Source organism: Lemur catta, chromosome X (assembly GCF_020740605.2).
Source record: "Lemur catta isolate mLemCat1 chromosome X, mLemCat1.pri, whole genome shotgun sequence".
NCBI lineage: Eukaryota > Metazoa > Chordata > Mammalia > Primates > Lemuridae > Lemur > Lemur catta.
The window spans coordinates 18,077,899-18,105,896 of NC_059155.1; the positions used below are offsets into that span (position 1 = coordinate 18,077,899).

Genomic DNA, 27,998 nt, shown 5'->3' on the forward strand with positions numbered 1-27,998 from the left:
TGTGTCATAGGGTAGTTGTATTTTCAATTTACTTTAGGAACAACCATACTCTTTGCCCTAGCAATAGCACCATTTTTACAATCCCACCAATAGTCCACAAGGGTTACAATTTCTCTATATACTTGTTATTTACCATTTTTTGATAGTAGACATCATAATGAATGTAAGGTTATATCTCATTATAGCTTTTATTTGCATTTCCCTAATGATTAGTGATGTTGAGCATTTTTTAATGTCCTTATCAGCCTTTTATATATCTTCTTTAAGGAAATATCTTTTCAATCCTTGCTTTGTTTTTTTTTGACAAGGAAGACAAAGTTTAGAGGAAACTGAAAAAGTAATGAGCAGAGCGAGATATGTTTATAGTAAAGGATATAAAGAATGTACACTTGTTATCTTCAAGAATTTTCATGGAACATTATGACCCAACAACAAAAATTGATCAGAGGAAGAACAGTATGAAGATATTCTAATTCAGGCTCTCCAGTAGAACTTTCTGTCATAATGGAAATGTTCCATATCTTTGTGCTAATACAGAATCCACTAACAACATGAATAATTGAAATGTAGCCAATGCAATTGAGGAAATGAATTTTCATATAATTTAAATAGCCACATGCAACTAGTGGCTTCTGGTTGAACAGCAAAGTTCTAATGCCTCATGGGTCAAAATCAGTGGTTTCTTTGGTGGGGGGGACTTATCTAATCACTGTTAAGGGATTGAGGGTTGGGTATAGAAACAGAGGAAAGTTCTCAGCAGATCCACCTGGCCACTTAAACAAGATCCACAATTCTCCATTGCTTCTGGAGATGGGACAGTATCACCTAGTTGTGGGAGGAAGTCTTGGGGAGACCTCAGTATGCCCTTGCAACTCCTGGATAATGTCAGGGGGAGCAAAGGCCTAGGATTTTGGCCACTGAGATGGGAAGAAGCCTGTGGTTCCATATACAGAATCAGAGGTTGGGGCCATCTGTGCATGGGAACTGCTGCTGTGGAGCTGGTGAAAAGCTGGAGGTGTTCACTTCTGGACAGGGTTTCCAGAGCCAGAAGATGATTTAGAAGTAGAGTGAGCGGGGAGACCTGAGGCTGCACAGGCCCTTTCTTTTTTGGGATTAAGATCTTGTTCTTGCTCTTAAACACTTTGCTGGGATCCAGCTTGTTCACAAACGAGTGGGTCTCTTCTGTGAGCAGGTTTGTATTGTAGGTGATGGGTTTATACATGCTGAATCATTGCTTGGCCTGTGGGCTAATGCCATAGCTGGTGAAGGCATACTGCCGCTGGGGCAGGCCCAGGTGGGTGATGAGCAGGTGATAATAGGCAGTAAAGGTGTCTGTGACAAAATACCAGTATAATGCTCTGTCCAGGAACCAGATCTCAGTGTCTTGTGCTAATGCTTCATGTGTATCATCCTCCAGGTCTGGCAGAGTTGGTGCATTAGGAAGTGAATACATGGAAGACTGGTTGAGTTGAGTCACTTTTGAGATGCTGTTAATTGCCATGTTGCCCAGTGGAATGGTGTGCTCATCTGGCTTCACACTCCATGTCATGTGGAAGCCACTGGTCATCAGGTAAAAGGTCTTGAAATCCTCAGGCATTTTACAGTTATTCTTTTGTTCCCATGAAGAAATCATATGACGTTCAGCAGGCGCCGTTTCTAAGGTGGTCACCTCTGTCACACCTGGGGAAGATTCTAGGCCGTGGGTGATGCCCAGGGTCAGCTTCTCCAGGTGCGGCTTGTTGCAGCCCAGCAGCGGGGGTGACATCTTCTCCATGGCTCGAGTCCCGGCCTCGCTCTGCGCACGGCCAGGAAAGCAGCTGTGACTGGTGTGGAGACCGGGGTGGCCAGAGGAGGGCCCAATCCCACTTCAGTGCCTCAGCCATCAAGTCCACGGCATACCCGGAGCTGTAGTTCTCGTCACCGAGAGCGCAGCGGGGTGGAGATGGGGACCCGGGGCTGGTCTGGCCGCAGTAGCTCCGTGGGGCGCTCGTTTCCGCGGCCCCGGCACGCAGCCTCCCCTCCGCCCGACCCTCTCACCCCACCGGGGCCTGCGGCGCGAGCCTCAGTCCTTGCTTTATATTTCAATCAGGTTGTAATTTTGTTGTTGAGTTTTAATTATTCTTTATATATTTTTAAATTATTGCCTCATGAGATATATGATTTTCAAAATACTTTCTGCCATTCCATAGATTGCCTTTGACTCTATTGTTTGTGTCTTTTAATGTAGAAAAGCTTAATATTGATGTAGTCCCTTTTTCGAATTGTTTCTTGCCTTTGCTTTTATGTCATATCCAAATGATAATCATCAGTCCTAATGTCAATAAGCTTTCCATCGTTTTCTTCCATTAGTTTTATATTTTTTTTTTATTTTTATTTTTTTTATTTCAGCACTTCATGGGGGCACAAAAGCTCAGGTTATATACATTGTCCGTGTTAGTTTTATATTTTTGTACCTTTTTTTTTTTTTTTTGAGACAGAGTCCCACTCTGTTGCCTGGGCTAGAGTGACATGGCATCAGCCTAGCTCACAGCAACCTCAAACTCCTAGGCTCAAGTGATCCTCCTGCTTCAGCCTCCCGAGTAGCTGGGACTACAGGCATGCGCCACCATGCCCGGCTAATTTTTTTCTATATATATTTTAGTTGTCCATATAATTTCTTTCTATTAGTAGAGACGGGGTCTCGGTCTTGCTCAGGCTGGTCTCGAACTCCTGAGCTCAAACAATCCGCCCACCTCGGCCTCCCAGAGCACTAGGATTACAGGCGTGAGCCACCGTGCCCAGCCTATTTTTGTACCTTATATTTAGAACTTTAATACGTTTGGAGTTAATTTTTGTATATAAAAGTCAAAACTTCTTTGTTTAGTACATGTATATTTACTTTGCTCAGCATCATTTGTTGGAGACTGTCCTTTCCCCATGGAGTGGTAATGGAACTCCTGTCTTAGATCATTTGACCATGTATGCATTGGTTTATTTCTGGGTTTCTATTCCATTCCATTCATTGGTATGTCTGTGTTAATGTTAGTGTCACAGAGGTTTGATTACTGTAGCTTTGTAATGTTTTGAAATCAGAAAGTGTCAGACTCCAATTTTTTTAATTTTTACGATTTATTTTGAGCATTCAGAAGTCCCTTGAATTTCCATGTGGAAAACTCCTTGGAAGTTTTCTTTTTCTCTGAAAAATATCACTGAGATTCTGTTAGGGATTGCACTGAGTCTGTGGATTGCATTGGTTAATATTGACGCGTTCAGATATTGTTTTCTAATCTATGAACATGGGGTGCATTTTTATTTGTGTTTTCTTTAATTTTTTTTTTGCAATATTTTCTAGTTTTCAGCTTTCAAGTATTTCACCTTCTTGGTTAGGATTATTCCTAAATATTTTATTCTTTTTTTTTTTTTTTTTGAGACAGAGTCTCACTTTGTTGCCCGGGCTAGAGTGAGTGCCGTGGCGTCAGCCTAGCTCACAGCAACCTCAAACTCCTGGGCTTAAGCGATCCTACTGCCTCAGCCTCCCGAGTAGCTGGGACTACAGGCATGCAGCACCATGCCCGGCTAATTTTTTCTATATATATTTTTAGTTGTCCAGATAATTTTTATTTCTATTTTTAGTAGAGACAGGGTCTCGCTCAGGCTGGTCTCGAACTCCTGACCTCGAGCGATCCACCCGCCTCAGCCTCCCAGAGAGCTGGGATTACAGGCGTGAGCCACCGCGCCCGGCCTATTTTATTCTTTTTGATGCAATTGTAAAATGAATTGTTTTCTTAACTTCCTCCTTGAATTGTTCATTTAACGTAAATTTTTTTTTGAAACAGAGTCTTGCTCTGTTACCTGGGCTAGAGTGCCGTGGCATCAGCCTACCTCACAGCAACCTCAAACTCCTGCACTCAAGTGATCCTCCTGCCTCAGCCTCCTGAGTACCTGGGATTACAGGCATGCGCCACCATGCCCGGCTAGTTTCTTCTATATATTTTTAGTTGTTCAGCTAATTTCTTTCTATTATTTTTTAGTAGAGACGGGGTCTCGCTCTTGCTCAGGCTGGTCTTGAACTGCTGAGCTCAAATGATCTGCCTGTCTTGGCCTCCCAAAGTGCTAGGATTACAGGCATGAGCCACAGTGCCCGGCCCGTTTAACCTAAATTTTAATGTCTTTTAAAAGCTTCATTGCTTCTTTCATTTATAAAAGTCTTCCTTGTTTCAGTGCCTCATATTTCAAAGATCTGTTTTTATAAAAAAAAGAAAGTAAAGCATTATTATGTCCATCACTTAGAGTGAGGGCCATTGAATATTTGGCGGTTTGATGGCTGAATGCACATGTGGAAGTGAGAAGTATGATTATTTTAGGTCAAAAAAATCATTTCTCTGTTTTATGCTGTTTGGTAACAATCATTTCTTTTAAAAAATTCTTTGTATGTTTAAAAATTATAATGCAAATTCCTGGTTTGTCTAAAAATAACCTCCATGCACAGGGATTTCTCAAAGAGCATCCTCCAAATCATAATCTCCAGTAGTAAACACAATAAATAGCCAATCTCTTAAACCACATATTTTCTTACTATTTATAAATGATCAACAGAACATGCGTAACTATATATGCATGTGGGAAACAAATGCCTGTGTATAAAGGAGACATTTGTGTGGTTTAATGAAATTTATGGAAATTCATTGTTTTGGATTTGGCTCCTCCATTAGGCCCAACAGACTTTACCAAATAAGAATGAAGTTACTCCTGCTATGTGTCGTAATCAAAGAGAACTTTGAAACAGGCTAGTTGCCTGAAAAGCAGGAGATTCACAGCAGCCAATCATAAGAGGCACCATTTACCTGAGTGGGCATGACAAGGAAGTCCCCTCTGTTTTAACCATATAAGGGATGTAAATTTGGAATGACCAATCCTCTTTCCCCCCCCATTTCTGCTTTTAGTTTAAAGCCCTTTTCTGTCTATAAATCTAAACTCTTCTATGAAGCTCACTGTAACACTCATTCTATTTTATAAAATGAGATGTCTGATTCTAGAACTGCTAATAAAACACAATCAAGTCTTTAAACTTCTTTTAATTTTCTTTTTTGACAGTTTCTGGTGACCTACAAAGAGACCCAAAAGAGGCTCTGACAATGCCTGAGGTCCCCTGAAGTACATAGGTGAGGCACCAATGACTCCTTTTGGAGTCTCCTGTCTTCCTCACGGAACCCCAAGTGTTGTAAGTTCGTCTTGGGCTCAGATTCTGCTCTCTTTGCATTGAGCTGCCCCAGCCAATATTTTCTGCTTTTGAAACCACGGTTTGTTTGTGTTGTGAGAGAACACATGACCTTTGGGGGTTTGCAGTGATAGATGGATCACTGACAAAGGCCCCAGTTTTAAAGGTAACTGATGGTGCTTGTAGTAAGTGGCAGTGTTAATGAAAGTTTGGCCACTTGTCCACGACGCCGAATAACGAGGACAAGCAGTTTGAGGAGGAAGGAAAGAGAAAGTCTACTTTGCCAGCAAAGGAGGAAATATGGTAGACCTTCTCCTCTCAAAATTCCAGAAATACAGAGCTTTTAAAGGGAAGGTTCTCAGCTTCAGGCAATTACTGTGGTTAACTATTCTAATTGTCCCATCTCTGCCAAAAACAAAGCCTGTGAACTCTGCCAGCCATCCACCTGGGGGGCTGGCACCACCTGGGAGTTTTAACAAAAAACTTAACCTGCCTCAGGGTTGTAGGCCAGGCTGCAGTTCCCAAAGAGTGAGGGAAGTTTTCCAGGCCATTCTCTCTGTTACATACTCCCCACTCTCAATATTTCCCTTCCATATCTATGGGAGGAGGGGTGACTATTCTGTTAAAGCAGTGACTGCAAGGTGTGTGAGTCTGGCTTTAGGAAATGCACAGGGATTTGGGATCCTTTTTGTTCCTTTTCCTTGCATGGTAAAGTAGGGGGAAAATCATTTAATAAGTTGGTCAAGAAAGTCTCAGAGCCAAGCCACAATTACACTGGTGGGCATGCAAAGGGCCCCTAAAAGCTGTCAGAGCACTTGCCACCTAAAAATAAGATTATCATGACAGGATAAGCTGGTATCATGGAATGGCTTAGATGACACTAGGTTACCCGCTAGGCTCAAGAAAATTTCCAAGCAACAAAATACACTGTGAAAACATTACATGACCTAACCCTGTGGCATTTCTCTCTTAGGTTTTTATTTCAGCTCTGAGAGACACAAGATTCAGTGTAAAAGTGGAATCTTTAATTTCTGAAGAACTGAGTATTCCAACTTCTGGCTATGCCTGCCTTTACGTGTATAAATATTATGGCCCTGGAAGCAGCAAATATTTACAGAAATAGTGATGCCTTTACTAAAGATAATTTAGAATTAGAATGGCCAGTATGTAGAACATTCCAGATTGACAAGACTGTTCATCTAAGAAGTGCATTTGAAAGTAAGTGCTCCTGAATTAGGTCTACCCAGGGAAACCTATTTTAATGGATGTGCAGAAGCTTCTAAAAAGATTTCCAAAAATTTGCCTTTTTAAAAGACTCCGTACAAAAGGCAAGTAAAAAGCTTAAGCAACTAATTGATAAGTAAGAAAGGACTCTACTAACCTTTTTGATTAGTTGCTATCCCACCTCAAAGGCAAAAAGAAAGCTAGATGAAGTGTTTATAAAAGTTAAACCTTCAGGTCTGGGTTTGCTTCTTTAACCATTTTTACATCCTGCTCAAATTCTTGAGTTCAGAGGTGTCTGTACTGAGTTCAGGCATAGAAAATGTTTTGCCTGCCCCACTCATTTAATGGGTTCCACTCTGAGCTCAATAATCTAGTTAAAACAGAAGTTGAAATGGAAAGCCCGAGAAAGTGGTATTTAGGCCTTAAATATAAGTTCTATGCCTTTGAGATATACATTTTCTACCTAAAAGCCATCCATTCATAAATACAAATTTAGCCTTGGCTGGCTGACAATCACTTAGGGCAATGGAACAGGCAATTAAAAGATTAGTAATCTGAAAGGGTAGTGGGAATATCTGGAGATTGGTAAATAAGAAAATGCTTAATTGGAAGTATAAAATCTTTGAGTCTGTCTGTATGTTTATGTCTGTTTGTATATTAGGTATATTTTCCTACCTCTAGAGGGTATTACAAAACTAATTTATAAAATCCTTTAAGGGAATTCTAGTCAAATTGGCTTAAGGATAAATGAGTGCTTATATAAATTAATTTTGTAAAACTCTCAGAAATATTAAAACTGATCCAACTGTTTTTTTTCTAGGTTCATGTAATTTAGGTAGATGTTTGGTAAATATAGCTAGCTTTAAATTTGTTGTTAGAATAAAACTTGAAGTGTTTTAAGAATTGTCACTTTTTCCTGGGTTGTTGGTCAGATAGGTTTGTGTTGTCTCTGCTAGATGTTTAAGACCATAAAACTATAAATTCAACCTAAGATTGAAATGTGTAGTAACAAATTTGTTTGACACACGTCAGTTGTGAAAGAAAAAAAGAGAATCATGTTTTAGTTTCTTTGCTTCTGTGATATTTTTGATACTTGACTGATTTGTAAACAAAAATGACATAAGATGATGGTATAGGGGAGGGAAAACTTTCCCTCAATTGTCTGAGGGTTTCAAAGCTCAATCTATGAAATAAACTGACAACAGGCAGATTAATTAGAGAAAAGGTATACAGATTTATTGCATGCCTGGGGGCATCACATTAAGAAAAAAATGAATGTAGGCTGGGCGCGCTGGCTCACGCCTGTAATCCTAGCACTCTGGGAGGCCGAGGCTGGAGGATCACTTGAGGTTAGGAGTTTGAGACCAACCTGAGCAAGAGTGAGACCCCGTCTCTACTAAAAAATAGAAAGAAATTATCTGGACAACCAAAAATATATAGAAAAAATTAGCCAGGCATGGTGGCGCATGCCTGTAGTCCCAGCAACTCAGGAGGCTGAGGCAGGAGGATCGCTTGAGCCCAGGAGTCTGAGGTTGCTGTGAGCTAGGGTGACACCACGGCACTCACTCTAGCCTGGGCAAAAGGGTGAGACTCTGTCTCCAAAAAAAAAAAAAAAAAAAAAAGAACAAAAGAAGAAAAAAAAATGAATACCTAAAAAACCAGGTAGATTTAGCTTATATGCCTTCTTCATAGGGGACATGTGAGGGGAGATGTAGGACACTTAGGGGAGAGTAAATAATTTGGGAGAAAGAGGAATCGGCCCTTAGAAGAATAGATGATATTCTGTGACAAAGTTTGGGTGTGGTATCAACTTCTAGTCTCCTTTCCAGTGATACGAGTTAATCTTCTCTGCTCAATGAAACTCTGAGGAACCAGAGACAATTGAGTTCATTTTGGAGGATCTGTCTTGATCCTCCAGGTTGATATTTACTATTTTTCAAGTACCTTTAGCTTGAAGTTATCGATATGCTCTACAGCTTATTTGGGGGTAATATTTCCTGAACTCCTTCAATGACTAGTTTTGTTTAATGTCTCATGAAAGTTTTCATAAGTAATTCAAGCATAATTGTCAAGAATGAGTAAATTCGGTGAATGTGTGCGGGGAGTTAGCTACGCTCCCCGCAAAGAGGTTTTTTTTTCTTCGGATCAGGTCTCTAAGTTGACCACGCCAGTTTGCAGGGAGTTAGCTACGCTCCCAGCAAAGAGGTTTTTTCTTCCGATCGGGTCTCTCAGGCAGGGGTCATCGCAAAGGATGAAAAAATAGTAGGAAACAGAAATAATAATAATAATAATACACAGAGCCAAAGATATAGTTTATAAAGTAAAGGTTTATGGAAATAGATAAAAGGAGGGTATCCGGATGGGGATATTTCCTCCCACCAGAAATATCTCCAAAACTTAAAATCCACACAGGTATTATATAGGGTAGAACGGGATTCACATACTAACAGGCAGTTTGCTTTAGGGTCAAAGTCTTCTAAAAGGCTACTACAGATCCTTTAACTAACTCTAACTAGGGGAACAATGAGTTATAAAATCTTCTTGGGGCAAACTTCTAAGGTTTCTGATAAGGCTATTACTTTAGCAAAAAACAGAGACATCTTGGCTCTGGTGATTGTGTTCTTGGGGACAGAGATGATCTCAGAAGTCAACATGAGCTGTGCTTTGTGTTAATTACTTTAACCGCATGGCTCCTTCTGGGCCCGGCTTGGGCATTAGCATATCTCTCTGATCTGCTCTCATCTCCGGAGGTCCTTGCCAGCTCCGGCAACCCATGGCTCTAGGAAGAGGCCTGTCTTGTCTTTCAAAACAGGTGAGAACCTTAGGCCCAGTTTACAGCTGTCTCTTTGAAGTGCAGCTATTACTGACCAACGAGACACCCTCCTGAGACGAGGCAGCTTTTGAACTAACACATTTCTTTTTTCTTTAAGGCAAAGCCTTATTTGACTTCTGAAATCAAATCTTGTCTCCAGAAATACAGGGGGCATTTCTATAACTCAGTATTCTTAGGCTCAACAAATGTGGGATAAAAATTTATAAACTTTTCAAAAATAATTGTTTTACAAAATGTCTACTTAGAAAGTTTCAAAAGGTTTTTTTATTTGTAACCTGAAATATAATATTAAGGTTATATTAAGTAATAGATAGTCATTAAATTTCTAAGTTATTTCTAAGCAAATTAAAATGCTGAAACATTAATTACTGAACATGAGTTTGATCTTATCTACTTCTGACTTATTATAGAGGAACTGGAGATATTTAGGTCTATTAGTAAATATATTCTGTGCCACATTGAAGGACTGTACTGGGGGAAGCCATGTGTTTCTAGAAATTATAAAATGTTTTCATAAATTGTTGGTATATGACAGTTCAAAATTGGTTACTTCCTAGGTTTTCACTAGAACTTAAGGTTACTAAGTATTAAAAATACTAATTAATACATGTAATTAAACTAAAAGTAGAAACAATGGGGGAAACAACTCTGTATGGGAAAAAAATAAGATATGCCTGGTAAGAAAAGTTATAAGGTAAGAGGATGTGTTTTTTTGTTATTGTTTTGTTGTTAAGTAAAAATCAGAGTAACTTTTGTCCCAAAATAGAGTAACTGCTTATTTCATAATGGGAAAGAGGCAGTGTATAGGATAAACTAAATGGATGTAAGAAAGCTGTAGAATGTTTGTGAAAGAAAAACTTTCTAAAAATGAAATTTGAGTTGGGCATGCTGGCATGCCCATATAGCCCCAGCTACTTGGGAAGCTGAGGCAGGAGGATCACTTGAGCCCAGGAGGATTCTTTTTTATGGTGTTCTACATGTTCAGAGAAACTTCTCTAGTAATGAACTATAGAAATGATTCCTAAAAGTAAAGTCTTTGGGCTAGGAATTTTAATTTTGATGCCAGCCGGGCAACTGAGTGAAATCCTGTCTCTTAAGGAAAAAAAAAGAAAGAAAGAAAGAAAGAAAATTTCGTGTGTAGTCAAGCTGGGTATGATTGCATAGATTTATTTATAAGGTTTTAGTAAAATTAGCTTTTGCATTAATGGCACACTGATACAAATAGAGTATCAGTCTGAGAATATGATTTTTTTTTACAACTATGTAACTTTCTGTATTTGTTCTTTGAAATAGCCTATGTATTCAAGTATTTTAAACTTTTTAACATTGTTGATGAAGTTCTCAAAATCAAACTCTAAATTAAGTCTTTTTGACCTTGAACTAACTTTGGAATGTTCCAAAGGGGCCCTGGAATATCTCAAAGGATTTGTAAAAGAGAACTATTAAACCAATCAGGCTTATTTTATAATTTTATATGTTAAATTATATGGGGAACACTGTCAAATAATAAGTGATGCTAAACTCTCATTTTGTTTTGTTTTGTTCCTGTTTTTGAGACAGGTTCTCACTCTGTCACTCAGGCTGGAGTGCGTGGTGCGATCATGGCTCATTGCAGCCTCAAACTCCTGGGCTCAAGCGATCCTCCTGCCTCAGCCTCCTGAGTAGCTGGGACTACAGGTGCATGTTACCATGCCTGGATAATTTTAAATTTTTTGTAGATACAGGGCCTCACCATGTTGCCCAAGCTGATCTTGAATTCCTAGCCTCAAGCAATCCCTCATTCAGCCTTGGCCTCCCAAAGTGCTGCGATTATAGGTGTTAGCTACTGCACCCAGCTTAAACTCTATTTAAATTATACTTTTATATGGGTTTGTTTATTAATGAGTATTTCACAAATTGTATGAAATTCCTAAAATCCTGTATGTCCCATATAGTGTTATGAGTCAAAATTTCAATTATTATGTTAAAATGTTGTATGCCACAGAAATAACAATTTCCTTGTCTAATGCTAATTTTAATGAACTCTTGGCTGGGCGCGGTGGCTCACGCCTGTAATCCTAGCACTCTGGGAGGCTGAGGCAGGCAGATCGTTTGAGGTCAGGAGTTCGAGACCAGCCTGAGCAAGAGCGAGACCCCATCTCTACTAAAAATAGAAAGAAATTATCTGGCCAACTAAAAATATATATGGAAAAAATTAGCCGGGCATGGTGGTGCATGCCTGTAGTCCCAGCGTCTCAGGAGGCTGAGGCAAAAGGATTGCTTGAGACCAAGAGTGTGAGGTTGCTGTGAGCTAGGCTGATGCCATGGCACCGTAGCCTGGGCAACAGAGTAAGACTCTGTCTCAAAAAAAAAAAAAAAATATATATATGTATAATGAACTCTTATCAAATCTTTAACTATGACCATTTTAAGTCTTCTCATCCACGGATAGTTGTTTTACTCTGATGTTTTCCTGAAAGCTTTTGCAAGCAACTATAATCCTAAAGTGTTTTCATCTGCAAGAAAATTCATGGAAAGAACTCTGACAAATACAGGTTTCTGATAACTTTAAAATCATACCATCAAATTGGGTAAGAATTTTCAGACTCCGATGAAGAAACTGGTGGCTTTGTGAAAGTGCTATCCCAAGATCAAGCAGAAGTTAATTTAGGTGGGTTTAAATGAACTGATAAGGATAATGTTGATAAGGATAATGGTTTTATGACTTTCTTGAAAATTTTCTGGTTCTTATAACAATACACATTTGGAAACATTGGTTTTATTGTGAAGGCTTTGACTAGAATGTCATATTTGAGAATGTACATAGAATACCTGGCTTTAAAGTGTTCCCAGCCTTTCAGTGAGTAAAAATGTCATTTCTTGGCAGGCCCAGGAACTTCAAGATATTTTGAGGACCTTGAGAAGAGAGGAATTCACCCAAATTTACAAGTGTTACAGACACAGCCTGATAGTAAGTCCTTGGTTTGGTTTCCTAGCTTTGAGAGGCTTTTAAAAGTCCATCTGAGATTCCTTATAAAAAAATTCCAACACCCATGTGATCAATTACTACTTTCCCTGCACTTAATAAGTAATCAAGCCATGTTGAATGAGACTAGAACTATTTTACAAACAAACTGGTCTTACTGTGATTATCTTCAGTAGAGATGGGATAATTGTAGAGAAAAAATTGTTTCAAAAGAAAACTAGAGTACACCTGTTTATTAGATTATATCCCTGTCCGTTGCATTCAAGGTGTTATTATCTACCTGCAGACTAAACTGGATCATGAATTCTAATTTCCTCCAATACAATTTTCTCCTACTTTTCTCACTTGAAATCACTAATAACAAGAACTACTCTGCTCCTGAGGCCCTATAGAGTAGAAATGGACAGTTCAATGTAAATTTCAAAGGACAAACCTTATGCCTGATGCGTGGAACAATCAGAAAGTTCACCAAAATGCCTGATGCCATAACTAGAGACATTTAAACTGCAAACCAAGTAGAGAACTTGATGACTTTGTGCTGCAGACAACTTTTCCCAAGATATCAGTACAAGTCTTCTCATCATAATGAGACTCTTACCCCTCTTAAATTTTTCCTTGCTTAGGCATAATACCTCCTTTGCTTGGCAAGGATAATGCTGTAATTAGAATTTAGCCTCTGCAGTAACTTGAGGGAGTGTTGGATCTGTCATATCTTGAAAGGTGGAAGATGAAGGGACAATGTGGGCTAGGACTTTTTTTTTATGGTGTTCTACATGTTCAGAGAAACTTCTCTAGTAATGAACTATAAAAATGATTCCTAAAAGTAAAGTCTTTGGGCTAGGAATTTTAATGGCATCCATGTCACTCCATAATCAGTCAGAAGCAGAACACTGGTCCACTCCTCTTAACCTTCATTATAGGTTAAAGAGAACTCTGCCAGTGGGCATTAACACTTCTGGATGGGCATCATTTGTTAGGTCCCTTTTCCTGTGGCATGGGGTGATCCAAGGGGAGGGGTCTCGGTGACTAATGCCCGCCAGGTAATAGGTTTCGTGTTATGCTGATGTACCAGGTGTTAGGTTAGTATTATGCTAATGTGGGTCTTCCGTGAGGGGTGGGGGTCTCAGGTGGCTGCTGTGCTAAGTAATAGATGGGGGTTTTCCTTATCAGCTGCACAATAGACTTATTTGAATTCTTTTGCTAAAGTTGTACTAGATAATAGAATTGCTCTAGATTACCTACTGTCTAAACATGGAATAGTCTGTGCAATTGCTAAAACTTCTTGTTGCACATGGATAAATACATCTGGTATTGCAGAAATCTAGTTGCAAAAAAATAACAAGGCTACTTGGTTAAAACTGGTAGAATCGTTGTCTGGCTGAGTCTTTGATAAGATTTTAGTTGGCTTGGTTAATTGAGACCTTGGCTAAGAAACAATACTCCAAACTTAGTATTATCCTCCCAATAGTCATAGTAATAGTCTCCCTAGTGCACTGTATTCTTTCAAAAGGTTTTAAGCATATGCATGCAGCTATCCACCGAATGCCAAATAGGTTCACTATGGCTGGGATGATGAAAGATCAAAGAAACGAGTGATAATGAGAACACCATAACATTTTGGGACCAAAAAACCAAAAAGATGGTGACAGAGAGTAGTGCTAATGGCCTAAGTGAAAGCATGACTAAAAAGGGAATTATTAAGTGAAATATATGGGAGGCGATTGTTTTGGATGGGGCTCCTGCACTAGGCCCACCAGACCAGAACAAATCAGAATGGAGTCACTTGTGCTAAGTGCCACATAATCATACTTAACTTTGAAATGCGCCAATTAAAAAAAAAAAACAGGATATTCACAGAAACCAATCAGAAGGGGCATAGTTTACCTGAGTCTGCACAATAAGGAAGTCCTCTCTGTTTTAACTGTGTAAGGAAAGTAACTTTGTCATACGTGCTACACAGCAAACTAAGCGGGGAAGGGGAACAGTGTGGAGTGGGTATGGGATTGGCACCTTTGGCTAGATTGTGCAGCTCAGCCCTCACTGAGAAGCTGACATAGGAGGAAAGAAAAACTTGAGGAGGGTGAGGGGAGAGCCCTGTGGAGATCTAGGGATGGAAATTGCTATGAGAGATTTTTCCTGGGAAATTAGTCACTGACAAATAGTAATGTGCCCCCAATTTTGATGCAAGAGGTGCTGTGTTATTGTTTGGCAGGTATGAATTGGTCAGGATTAAGGCCAGAATTACCCAAATGGTTCTCACAATCAGGGCATGGTTTAAGACCTTTGACACTGAACAAATTCAGGCTATAGCACACAGAGTAAATTTATATGCTTCTATAAAATGGATCTTTTTGGATATGTGTATAAAGAAGTTCTTGCAATAGCCTCTCACTTAAGTGGCTGAGTCCAATTTTGTAAGCTGTGTGTTCCTACTTGAGTAACGGTGCTGTACAAAATCCCAACTATTGCTTGAACCTAGTACCAGGAAACTCAGCTGTCACCAGAATCCATAAGCCACTGAAGAATGGGAATTGTTTAAAAAAAAAAAAAAGTGTGCTCTCTTTGATTCTAACAGATGCTAATTGCTTCTATAAACATGGTTTGCTGACCTAGCTTAAGTGGAGCCAAGACAATCAGCCACTTTTGAAGGAGCAAATGAATTAAGGAGGGAGGGGGGATGGCATGCCCCGTGGCAGTGCTCTGCTAAAGAATATAAAAGACATGCGCCCCTGCTGGGGGGGGTCCCTGCCCATGGAAAGAGACCACTGCGTTGGTGCTCGGGGCTTGGACCCTAGTTCAAACTAGTCAGTAAACTCCTTTGCCTTTTACAGCCTCAGTGACTCTGTCATTCTGTTCCCCGGGCCGAGGGAATCCGGCTCTAACACCACGAGTGGGAGAACATTTCTCTATCTGTGGATGTGGGGCTAATACGTTACTTATTTCATTAGCTTCAGGGATAAGAGCTTAAGTGAGCAGAGAAGGCTGATCAGTATATTTGAACAGAAGCCTGGATCCCAGCACATTACAGGATGAAGTCACTACATAGTCACAGTTGCTGGCATCACAGTGGGGTTTGCCCGCTAAAGTCCAGACCATCTTCAAGCTTACGCTTCTTCCTCCTAAGGGTGTGTAGTGGCCGGAAGTATTTTGTTGTTGTTGTTGTGTTTTAAACTATTTAAAAAGACTGGGTTTTTTTTTTGTTTGTTTGTTTCCACATTCAATTCTTACCTAGGAAAGTTGCTCTGTATCTGTGGTAAAGGTATTCAACGATACATTCTTTCCTTCTCAGGTCACAGATTTGTAAGAAAATTGAAGAGTGTGATTTACAGCTAGTGCTGCCCTGTGGTGGTGTGGACCCAGACTTCAGGCACAAAGATCACCGATTTCACACATCTGATAGGTAAGTGATACAATTCTCAGTTGTACTTTCATTGTGTTTTACTCCCTTCTGTATAATAGGTTTGCTTCTAAAGGTAGCAGTCTCACTGAACTTCCTCTCTTAATATCTGGTTAGGCACCGTGTCCATGTGTACTCAATAGCTCTAGATAATTATGATGATCATGAGAGCTCTCCCTGTGTGATTGGAAATATCAGCCTATCGGGTAAGTTCCAACACCCCTGACCTAAGTTTAGATGTAAAGCCTCAGAAAAGGTCATTATTTAACTAGACCCAAATTCCTTCATTTTTAGAAGCATGCCCAGTTTGCCTGGTACTATGGAGGTTTGGTAGAAATCGTGTGTTCATTAGGCTTCCACCAGCATCATAGCTATGTTCTGAGTACTCAACAGTGGGCAAAGACAGGCAGTGTTATTTCAGTAACCTGAGACCTTTGAAGCCTATCAGGGTAGCTTGATATTTTCATAAACCATAGAGCTGGGAAAGAATTTGAGGTGATCCTGTTTGTCCCCCTGGATTGCTGAGGAAAGAACCCTTTATCATCCTACTCTGGAATGTCTGAAGGCAATTGTGAAACTTCCTTTGTGAAGTGCACTCAGCCATGTGGCCTTCTAGTTAAGCAATTTTACTTACAACTAACTGAAATCACTGTTGGGAAAGATTCAGCATCAACTCATTTGTTGAGCCTTTAGAGAAAGAAAACTACAGCTGTTCAATGTCTATTATATATTATTCTTTTCTCTATAGTACAGGGCAGGCTCACAGTAACATCAAAGGTGAATAGCTTATTTCTGATGTATTCTTCTTTTGTGATTTTAATAATACACACTGTAGGTAATTTAGAAAGTTATACAAGTTTGATGAGGGAGTCAGAAGGCAGTACTTTCACATCTTTGTATTGGCTTACAACCTCTTATGGATCACACAGTTGGCACGCACACTCTCCCAGTGACTTGGGCTAGCTGATTCAGGGTTCAGCAGACACTGGCTTCTTGTACTGTGTGCCAGGTCCTCATGGTTATGTTCTGTTAACCAAAAGCACTGAGCAGGGAGAGAGAAGGGGGCCAGGTGAGAGAGGGTAGTTGGCATTATAAACCCATTATGACCGCATCAGTTTGTCACTGTGATTTTGAACCAGTCATTTATTTCTTTAGCTTTTAATTTCCTTAACTAAAATGAGGGAGAAATAAGTGAATGGTTCTTAAATTTTTATGATCAAGGATCCTTTTGAGAAGCTGGTGAATCGTGTGGGAATTTTTTTTAAAAAGCACATATGCACATACACACAAATATTCAGAAACTTCAAGGAAACCTATGGAGCTCTCTCTAAAAAGCACCCAGAGTAAAGGAGCTGTCTTCCAATTTCACGTATTCATTTGATTCTAGTTTGATTCTAGTGTCTTCTATCATTCAAATCATATCAGTCTCCTGCCTAAAACTCTTCAGTGTATTCCCTTTAAATTAGAATCAAAATAATGACTAACCAAGGGCAGCAGTCAACAGTATCTGGCTACTATGCCCTCATCGCTTACCACTGTCCTCCTTAGTAGCTGTGCTCTAGCCACACAGGTTTACTTTCTTTTTAAGCTTTAGTAATACAGGTATAATAGATACAAGATAATCTGCCTTTATTTAAAATGTACCATTTGATCAATAATTGCCATATGTGACACCTGTGAAAAGATCAGCACAATGAAGGGAAGAGATGCATCCATCACACCCAAAAGTCCCGGATCCATCCTCTGTATGCACAGCAATGAGACCTACAATGTTGCTCCAAAGAGGTTCTTTAGTTATACATAACATGCTTAACTAGGAGTAATTTATTATTCAGGCAATTACATATGTATTTTGAAAACACGCATTTGGAGTGTTTGAATGTTCCTGAAAAGTTCCTTTCCTTATGTATTTGTACTTTCTGCCTCATCCAATGTTACTTAAGTACAATTTTTCAATAGGGAATTCTGAATTAATGAGTCTTAGTGTGTATCCTCCTCTTGCTGGTTTTGGTTTTAAAGTCATTGAGTCTGAATGGTTTTTTTTTTTTTTTTTTTTTTTTTTTGAGACAGAGTCTCGCTCTGTTGCCTGGGCTAGAGTGAGTGCCGTGGCGTCAGCCTAGCTCACAGCAACCTCAAACTCCTGGGCTTAAGCGATCCTACTGCCTCAGCCTCCCGAGTAGCTGGGACTACAGGCATGTGCCACCATGCCCAGCTAATTTTTTCTATATATATTTTTAGTTGGCCAGATAATTTCTTTCTATTTTTAGTAGAGACGAGGTCTCGCTCTTGCTGAGGCTGGTCTCGAACTCCTGACCTCGAGCGATCCACCGGCCTCGGCCTCCCAGAGTGCTAGGATTACAGGCATGAGCCACCGCGCCCGGCCCTGCAAAACCTTTTAAATATTGTTTCAGCTATACAGTACTTTATATTTCTGGACCCAAAACATTACCACCAAATATGAAATTGTTTTTCCTAATAAAATCAGCTTACCATAATCTACCATTCCTTCCTATATCACCTCTAATGCATATGGAAGAAAAACACTTGCCTTATTAAGGTGATAAATGAAATAAAAGTAGGCTGCTAAAAGGTATTGTTAGAAGCAATCAACCTAAATAAATCCCCATTGCATTCTTCTAGCTTTTACTTTCTTACAATAGGTAGTTCCTTGGAGAACTGTGGGATGGTTACCAACTTCTATCTGTTATGGTCTCTGAGTCAGAAAAAATTGAAAAATTACAAATGGTAATCCCGCATTAGCCCTCTGCTTAGAGTAAGCACAATAGCTTCTTTGAATTTTCTAATTCGCATTTTTAAAATGATACTTCTATAATATGGCAGGCTGAGTGAAACATGAGGTTGCCTTTTCTTTCCATGTTAACGTCTTATACAAATGCATTTGAGAAAATGCCAGCTTTATGAATATTTTAATGTTATTTATGGACTATCTTTTGCTTGTTTCATAAAAGCATAGCTATGATTATATTAGGTTCTATTGAACGTTTCATTTCTTTTTGTTCCCAGTTCTACGTAACTTTAGTATATAGTTTAGTACAGTTATAAAAGATTGAAGCACAAGCAAAAAAACTTGTTAGTTTCAGCCATCTGATAGGGGAAAAAGTGCTTACATAATTGTTATCTCCTCAAAATTGAGTTTTCTCGGAGATTATATCATTACTTTCCCTATTATTCTAAAAATTTCAGAATATCACAGAGGTTACTTCAGGGTCCCTGAAGAAATATCTTAACTCTTATTACTAGAATAAATTCTATAAGCTTGAGCATAAAATGTTTGTGTAAAACTGTCACTTTTATTTTGTTCTTTTTTAAAAATTTTTTTATTCAGAATATTACAGGGGTACAAATGTTTTGGTTACATGTGTTGCTTATGTACTGCTTGAGACAAAGTTATAAGTGTGCCCATCACCCAGATAGTGTACACTGTACACATTAGGTATGATTTCACCCATCCCCTCTTCCGCCTCCCATCTGCTTGATTTCCGTGGAGTTCTACTTCTATGTGTGTGTATGAGTGCTGTTTGGTTAATTCAGTTTAATGGTGAGTATATGTGGTGTTTGTTTTTCCATTCTTGCAATAATTCATTAAGGAGAATGGTCTCCAGTTCCATCCAGATTGTTAAAAAAGGAATTAATTCATTTTTTTATGGCTGAGTAGAACTCTATGTTATACATAATACCCCATTTTATTAATCCACTCATGAATTTATGGACATTTGGGTTGATTCCACATCTTTGCGATTGTGAATTGTGCTCCTATATACATTCAAGTGCAAGTGTCATTTTGATAAAATGAGTTTCTTTCCTTTGGGAAAATACCCAGTATTGGGATTTCTGGATCAATTGGTAGGTCTACTTTTAGTTCTTTGAAGAATTTCCATACTGTTTTCCATAGAGGTTGTACTAGTTTGCAGTCCTACCAACAGTGTATAAGTGTTCCTTTCTATTTTTTTTAATGTCAGAATATTATGTATGTACAAACATTTTGGTTACTTAATTTGCTTTTGTACAGTTTGAGTCTAAGTTATAAGTGTGGCCATCACCCAGATAGTGTGCATTGTACCTGTTAGTTGTGAATATACCCATCCCCTCCAATCTACTTGATTTCTGTTGAGTTTTACTTCCATATGTGCGCATAAGTGTTGATCCATTAGTTCCACTTTAGCATCGAGTACATGTGGGGTTTGTTGATCCATTCTTGTGATACTTCGCTTAGAAGAATGGTCTCTAGTTCCATGCAGGTTGTTACAAAAGATATTAGTTCACCGTTTTTTCATGGCTGAGTAGTAATCCATGGTGATTAGCCCTTTATTGGATGTATAGCATGCAAATATTTTCTCTTATTCTGTAGGTTGTCTATTTGCTCTTTTAATTGTTTCCTTGGCTGTGCAGAAGCTTTTTAATTTAATCAAGACCTATCTATTTTTGTTATTGCTGTGATTGCCATGGGGATCTTCTTCATGAATTCTTTGCCTAGACCTATATCTTAGTTTTTCCAACATTTTCTTCTAGGATTCTAATGGTTTCATGTCTTAAGTCTGTTATCCATCATGAATTAATTTTAGTGAGTGGTGAGAGCTGCAGATCCTGTTCCAATCTTCTGCATGTGGCTATCCAGTTTTCCCAGCACAATTTGCTGAATAGGGATGCTTTTCCCTAGTTTATATTGTTGTCTGCTTTGTCAAAGATCAGTTGGCTGTATGTGAATGGTTTTGTATTCAGGTTCTCTGTTCTGTTTCATCCTTGACCCAATAATCGTTGAACAGTAGGTTGCCTAATTTCCATAACTTTGTGTAGGATTGAGTGTTTCTGTTGGAACTGGTTTCTAATTTTATTTCACTATGGTCTGAGAAGATACATGGTATAATTTTCCATTTTTTAAAATTTGCTGAGGCATGTTTTGTGGCCTAAGATGTGATCAATCTTAGAGAATGTTCCATGTGCTGATGAGATGAATGTATATTAAGTAGTTTTGGGGTAGAATGTTCTGTAAATGTCTGTTAGGCCCATTTCCTCTAGAGTCTTGTTTAAGTCCAGTGTTTCTTTGTTTATTTTTTGCATGGAGGATCTGTCCAGTTCTATCAGTGGGGTCTTGAAGTCCCTGGCTATTAGTGTGCTGTTGTTTATCACTTTCTTTATATCTAGTAGTATCTAGTAGGGTTTGCTTTATGACTCTGGGCACATCTGTGTTAGGCGCATAAATATTTAGGATTGTTATGCCTTCTTGTTGAATTGCTCCCTTTACCATTATATAATGACCATCTTTGTCTTTCTTTACTATTGTTGAAGTCTATGTTGTCTGATATGAGAATAGCCACATCTGCTTTCTTTTGATCTCCATTTGTGTGGAATATTTTTTTGCATCCCTTCAACTTGAGTCTGTATGAGTCCTTGTGGGTTAGATGTGTTTCCTGGAGACAGAAGATACTTGGCTTGTATTTTTTTTTTTATCCATTCAGCTAGCCTATGTCTCTTGAGTGGAGAATTTAAGCCATTCACATTTATTGAAAGAATTAATAAGTGGGATGCATTTCTGTACATCCTGTTTGGTAGAACCTTATTGATTTGTTTTACTTCTTGAGCTATTATTATGTTTGGGTTTTAAGCTTTAGCTTTTGGGTGATTTTACACTGGTGGGTGGCTATCGTGCTGATTGATGTACGATGCAGCTCTGAGTACTTCCTGCAGGGCTGGTCTGGTCTTGACAAATTCCCTCAGTGTTTGCTTGGCTGAAAAAGTCTTTATTTCTCCCTCATATAAGAAACTTAGTTTTGCAGGATGCAAAATTCTAGGCTGGCCATTATTCTGTTTAAGAAGACTGAGGATAGGGCCCCAATCCCTTCTGGCTTGTAAGGTCTCAGTTGGTAAGTCTGCAGTTAGTCTGATGGGTTTTCCTTTATACATGTTTTCACCTTATAGTTTGTGAGAGTTCCTCCTTCACATTAACTTTGGCCAGTCTGATGACTGTGTGTCATGGTGAGTGCCTCTTTGTGATGAATCTTCCAGGAGTTCATTGAGCCTCTTGTACCTGGACATCCAAGTTTCTAGCAAGACTGGGGAAGTTGTCCTTAATCATTCCCTCAAATAGGTTTTCCAACCCTTGTGTGTTCTTCTCCTTCAGGGGTACCTATGATTTTTATGTTTGGCCTTTTTACATAATCCCATATTTTCTGTAGACTTTGTTCATTTCTCTTATTTCTCTGTTCTTTATCTCTGACTGACTGATTTTCTTCTGCCTGTTCTAGTCTATTCTTAAAACTTTCCACTGTGTTTTGTATTTCCTTGAATGAATTTTTCATTTCCAGAAGTTCTATTTGTTTTTTTTTAATGATTCAATTTCTTTAGTGAATTTTTCATTCATTTCCTATATTGTTCTTGTGGTTTCTTTGTGTTGGTTTTCCATTTTCTATTTTGTTGAGCTTCCTTATAATCCAAATTTAGAATTCTTTATCTGTCATTTCGATATTTTCATTTTTGTTGGTATTCATTGGTAAAGAGTTTTTGTTTCCTTTTGGAGGTGACCTGTTGGTCTGATTTTTCATACTTCCAGAGTTCTTTTACTGATTCCTTCTCATCTAGCCTCTCAATCCGGGCCTGGCTTGCGGGTCTGTCCTTGTTCCCCAAAGATCAGTCCCTGACCATGCCAGGGAGAACTTGGGACCATCACTCGTCTGTGGGGTATTCAAGCAGGTTTGATGATCCTCTCGAGTTGCCTTTGTCCTGCTGTCTTCATCTCTTCCCAGCAGTGTGAATTGTTTTGGGTCCCCCAGCTTAATCTCCAATGTGGGCGGTGGTACTATTGAGTTCAAGTCAGTCACGCCCGGTTTACTTGTTGGGTGATGCTAGGATGCACTTTAGAGTTGTTCTCCCTGTCATTGGTTGATGTTTGTAGGAAAGAGCCACTGCTAAGATGTTATGCTGTGCCCGTGGCAGACTCTGGTCCCCCAGGTGGAGTACTTGAATGCCCCAAGCTTCAGGAGAGACCCTGAAGCTCCTAGGGGTTGCTTGATTGCTTCTCCAGTCACTAGGGGGAGCTGCTGGCATGAGGGTCTGCATGGGCTCACCAGACAAGGAAGGCTAAGGCACCAGGCTGAGATCTTTCTGCCTTTATCCAGTAGCGCGATTTTTCTGCGAGGAGGGGTGGGCGCTCCCCCAAATCGCCACCCCTTGGACCCCTGCAGCACACTCCCATCAGTTCAGTCAACGTGTGCTCCGTCACCACCTGAGTCCAGCTCTCAAACCTCCCCCAGGTCTGTAGGTCTGACCCACTAGCGGGCAGGGAGTTCCAAAGTTGTGCACCCCTGTTCCCACAACCAGTTCTCAGAGGAAGAGGTGTGAGCCCCTGTATGGGGACCTCTGCCTGTAGCGCACACCTTCAGGAGAGAAATGGCTGCTCACGAATTTCTCCGCATAAACTGCTCTCCGTGTTGTAACGAGTGCGGGGAGGGGCCGCAGCACCTGGTCACCTGACATGCCTCAGTGTGAGGCGTTCAGTTGCCATGGAGCCCGGGGCAAGGCTTGTCCTCACTGACTGCCACACTCTTATCCAAGTGGGCAGGTCTCTAATGGGAGGGATGAGCACTCGCCTCTATAGATCCCTGTTCCCCAGCACCCCCTACACTCTCCTATCGGATATGTCTGCACAGCCTTCCTAGCTACCCCAGTCCAGCTCCCAGTCTTCTCCTCTGCGTCCCCCTGCACCCCTCGTGTCTGGGCTGCACCAAGGGTGGCTTGCTTCTCTCACCCCCTGGTGTGCCACCCCGTGAAACGCTTGTGGGCAGCAAGTTCCCAAATTGTTCATCCCTGTTCTACCACAAGACCTCACGGGGAAGAGGTGTGGGTCCCACTTTCTGAAAAGACTTCATCCCAGGATGTGGACCTGCTGGAGAGAGGCGAGAAGCTGTTCGTGGACTTCTCAGCTTTACACTTGTGGGGGTACTGGGCGGGCAAGGGGCTGCAGCTCCTAGACAGCCTGAGCTCACCCTGCTTTCTCAGTTGCAGTGGATGGTGGGGGTGGAGGGAGCGTCTGGATGGGAGAGAGCTGGCACTACAGCCTCTCTTGGCACTCTCTCTCCAGGGAGTGTTCTGCCCGGGAGGCCCAAACTCCCAGGACTCGCTAGTTCACCCCATTATTCTGTATTTGAGGGTGGAAAAGTCTTCAGTATGCTTAGTGTCCTACTGTTCACCAAAGGTACTTATGAGGGGGAGGGGAATCCCCCCTTACCCTTTTGCTGGGCTCCAAGCCTCTTTGGGTTTGATCCCCACCGATATCTTCTCTTTATCTTCTTATTTCTCGGCTTCGCAGTTTTTTCTGTGTGGTCCCCAGCTGTCTCTGACTTCTCTCTCTGTGGTCCACACCCGAGCTGCAACCATTCTCCCCTCTCCTCTGTCCGATATCCTGCCTTCCTGTTGGGATAGTCCAACAAGCAATGTCTTTAGTCGGCTATCTTGTCTGAATCCCCCAAAACTGTCACTTTTATTGTTGAAAAAAGTGTGTACTTTTTGATTAACATACCATGTGTATCTAATATTCTTCAATATCACATTCAAAATTTCCCTTTGAGAAACAATTACATGTAGGACGTAACACTCAATAATGATAATAAATGACCATGTTACTGGTTAAAAAAAAAATTCCCTTTGAGAATATTATTAATAGAATCCACTTACAGCTGGGCTCGCTCTTTCACCAGACACTGGAGCAGAGGGAATTATGATTATCTATCTGCCAATGTTTTCTGTAAACATATATTTTGGGGGAGGCTGAGGCAGGAGAATCACTTGAGCCCAGGAGTTCTAGGTTACAGTGAGCTAAGATCATGCCACTGTACTCCAGACTGGGCAACAGAGTGAGACCCTTTCTCTCAAACACACATTTTTGGGAAAAACAGCAAAAATAACAAATTCCAGTGTTTGTTGATTTTTGTCATCAAAATTTAGAATCAAAGCAAGTATGTTATTTCAGTGGTTATCTGCATGCTTTCTCTTGTTCTGGTCATTTATAAAACCAATATAAAGTAGTAAAATGGTCATAGAATGATAGGCAGTCATTATAAAGTATCTCAGCTTTACTACTAATGGACTGTGGCTTTAAGCCAGTCACTTACACCCCTTATGTCATAGATTCTTTATCACTGAAAGGAGAGTATAAGATTCGGGGACTTATAAGGCCTCTTCCAGCTCACGTATTTCAGACTTGTGTGATTCTGATTCTATGTGTGTTTGCAGATACTTCAGCTAATTTTAAATTATAAGCAGGATTTTGTGCCTTTTTGCAAATGTGTCAATGAACCATTTACAGAAGGAAATTATAGGAAGTATGTTCATATAGGCACCCAAGATTGAACAACACATGAGCAGAAGCTAACTTTAGGAGGGGAGATGGGAGTGTGGATTCAGAGAAATCTTAACATAGATAGTAGTGAAGTTAAATAAGCTCATATTGGAGGACCTCCCAAGTAGCTGGGATTACAGGCACATGCCACAATGCCCAGCTAATTTTTCTATTTTTTTTGTAGAGATGGGAATCTCACTCTTGCTCAGGTTAGTCTTGAACTCTTGGCCTCAAGCAATCCTTCCTGCCTCAGCCTCCCAAAGTACTAGGATTATAGGTGTGGGCCCCCATGCCCAGCCAGCTCATTTGTATTTATTACTGAGTAATACTCTATTTTTTGAATATACCACAATTTATTTATCCATTCATTTATTGAAGGACATATTCGTTGCTTCCAAGTTTTGGCAATTATTAATGAAGCTACAATAAACATCATGTACAGATATTTGTGTAGATATAAATTTTCAACTCATTTGTATAAATACCAAGGAACGTGATTGCTGGATCTTACGGTAAGAATAGTTCAATTTTGTACAAAAGTGTCAAACAAACAATCTTCCAATATGGCTGTACCAAACTGCATTTCCACTAGCAATGAATGAGAGCTCCTGTTGCTCCACATTTTTGCCCGTATTTGATGTTTATGGCTTAGTTTTAGGGTTTGTTTTCTAATTTATTAAACTCAAATGTACAGTATGAAGCATTAAAAAACTATTAACTTCTAAGACCTAATTTTCAACAGCAAAACAAAAATTATGTCTATGATATATGAAGCAAAACTCCTTAGTCTTTTTATTTTTTTGTTTTTCCAGAAATGAATTTGTTTTTTTTTTTTTTTTTTGCCTTGGGTCCTTGCATACTTTGTCATTGCCATCTCTACCACCGTGACCCTCATCCCCACATCTCCACATGGGTACTTAATTGTCATGTAAATAATCAAGTTCTCTTTGACTTTCTGAGTGAGAATTCAACAAGAGAAATGCTCCATTTATTTAATACATAATATTTAAAACTTTCCTGAAACTATATTAGTAAGTGTACATTTAGTGGTAATCATTGCAGATAAATGAAGAATTCAGAACCTGATCATAAGTTCAAGACAAGCTGCAAAAAAAGGAAGAAAAATCCAAAGACCTTGGAATATAATTCCAGCACCGTCAAACCCAGGTAATGAAACTACTTACAGACTTTATGTCCTGTCACAGTGAGTTCTGCAGTACAAAATTATCTTTTAAGATGGAAGGAAAGTGTGACCAGAAGCAGACTACTAGCAATTATACATGTTAGTTTAAACAATTTTACAGATACGATTTTCCCAAGCAATATTATCATTTTCACATGTGGAAAAAACTCAGGTATTAGTTTCTTAAACTGCTCTGGATGTTTTGTGACAGAATATGTTATGCTAGCAAAACTGTTGAGAAATTTTCACGATGATTAAAAAAACTGGCTCTGTAGTATTTCCTTTCGAAAAGAAAATGTTCAATAATTTTAATAATTCCAAAAGCTTGTGCACACTTCTTTAAATCTCAGCTACCGTCATTTCCAAACCTAAAATTTTCCATGTCTACCTTACTATGAACAGCTCCCATACACACTTAAAATCTTCCTTAGGGGGTCTCAACTGTAGAACTGATAACTCTTTTCAAGACACTCTGTCTTGAGGGAATATGAAGAAAGTAATGATTAGCTTTTCACACTGAAGATGCTTATTATGTCAAAAGTCAGCAGTAAACTCCAAATGTCCCAATCTGGTAGCCATTTCCAAGCCTCACTTTGCTTTACTATATCTATAATATTTGACAATTTCTTTTCAATAAAGCTTTTTTTTCTAGCCTCCTACTTTCCTTTTTTTTCACCTCTAGAAGCCCAGCCAGGTTCTTTGCCTTTTATGAACCCCCAAATGGGGGCATTTGCCAAGGTTTTCCTCAGCTCATGACAGATGTATGCATTCATAAGGATGTAGCTTGCTATAGTAGAAAGGAAACTGATTACATGTGAGAAGAACTATATTCAAATCCTCATCATGTTTTTAACAAACTGTGCAATATGATCAGTCATTTGAACTTCTGTTTCCACATCTATAAGAACTGAGATAAAACTACTTACATTATAGGGTTATGCTGTGGATCAAAAATGAGGTAAAAAGTTGATAAGCATGTATTACTACACAAATAGATATTAATGTTTAGTATTAGAAAACAGCTAGGTCACTAGCACTATGAGACTCTTTGTGCAAAGCTATTTGGCCCCCAAAGGGATCAAACTTAGGACCTTGTATTAATTATCAGTATTATAACTAACTAGTCTAACAGGCCCAAACCATATAGAGTAATTCTTTTATGCATGTGTATATCATGAAATCTAAGTTTTCATTATGTTCACATAGTATTTCAAAGGCCTTTGATGAGAACGCCAACTTTCCTAGCACTAGAGAGTTAGCAAAAGTAGTCATTATATAGAATTAAAAATGTTTTTTTGAATGTACTGTTAAGTCCTTGAAATTTGCAAATTAATAAGCAATGTATAGTCTCTAAAAAACACAATGTTTACTATTATGTATTCTTGGTTGAATATTTTATTGCAAGCATTTAAACCCTGGATTATTTAACTTATAGGAACATGGACCCACAGGTTGATCACGAATTCCAGGACCTCCTTCACCACATCCAAAGGCAAGTGGAGAGACATTCCCATCACCATCTCTACCAGCACCACCTCTACCCGGAGGAGTTTCTCCTCCTCTTCCAACTCTTTCACCTGTACTAAATGATAAACCATCACCACTATCACCACCACTTTCATTGGGGGATGACATGCTCTGGGATTATTGCCTGCTCTAACTTAACAATGAGGCAGAAATAAAATGTATACAACCTGAACTCCAAGGATTGAGTCTTTAACTCCTTGACTTGAGTCTCCATGAAGAGAATTAATTAATTCAAAGCCAGAACTTTGACTGGAGGTTTCTGGCATCTTCTAGTCATTGGTGGTCATTAACATACAAATAATTGCATACCCATGTGTAAA

The 27,998-nt window shown here is 39.5% G+C and overlaps 1 protein-coding gene, 1 long non-coding RNA gene and 2 pseudogenes across 2 annotated transcripts; 1 reads left to right on the forward strand and 3 right to left on the reverse strand.

Moving 5' to 3' along the window:
* Nucleotides 1–348: 348 nt before the first annotated feature.
* Nucleotides 349–2,162, reverse strand: LOC123628539 (tubulin polyglutamylase complex subunit 2-like). Its single transcript, XM_045538308.1, has one exon. It carries the CDS (start codon nucleotides 1,772–1,774, stop codon nucleotides 1,229–1,231), a length of 546 nt encoding a protein of 181 aa, XP_045394264.1. The 5' UTR covers nucleotides 1,775–2,162; the 3' UTR covers nucleotides 349–1,228.
* An 8,047-nt stretch (nucleotides 2,163–10,209) lies between these two features.
* Nucleotides 10,210–10,291, reverse strand: LOC123628916 (annotated as a pseudogene).
* A 1,632-nt stretch (nucleotides 10,292–11,923) lies between these two features.
* LOC123628540 lies at nucleotides 11,924–27,850 on the forward strand. Its single transcript, XR_006731690.1, has 4 exons — nucleotides 11,924–12,204; nucleotides 15,509–15,619; nucleotides 26,031–26,135; nucleotides 27,587–27,850. It is a non-coding gene; the product is annotated as an uncharacterized LOC123628540 (long non-coding RNA).
* On the reverse strand, nucleotides 12,970–13,052 carry LOC123628917 (annotated as a pseudogene).
* Nucleotides 27,851–27,998: the final 148 nt, after the last annotated feature.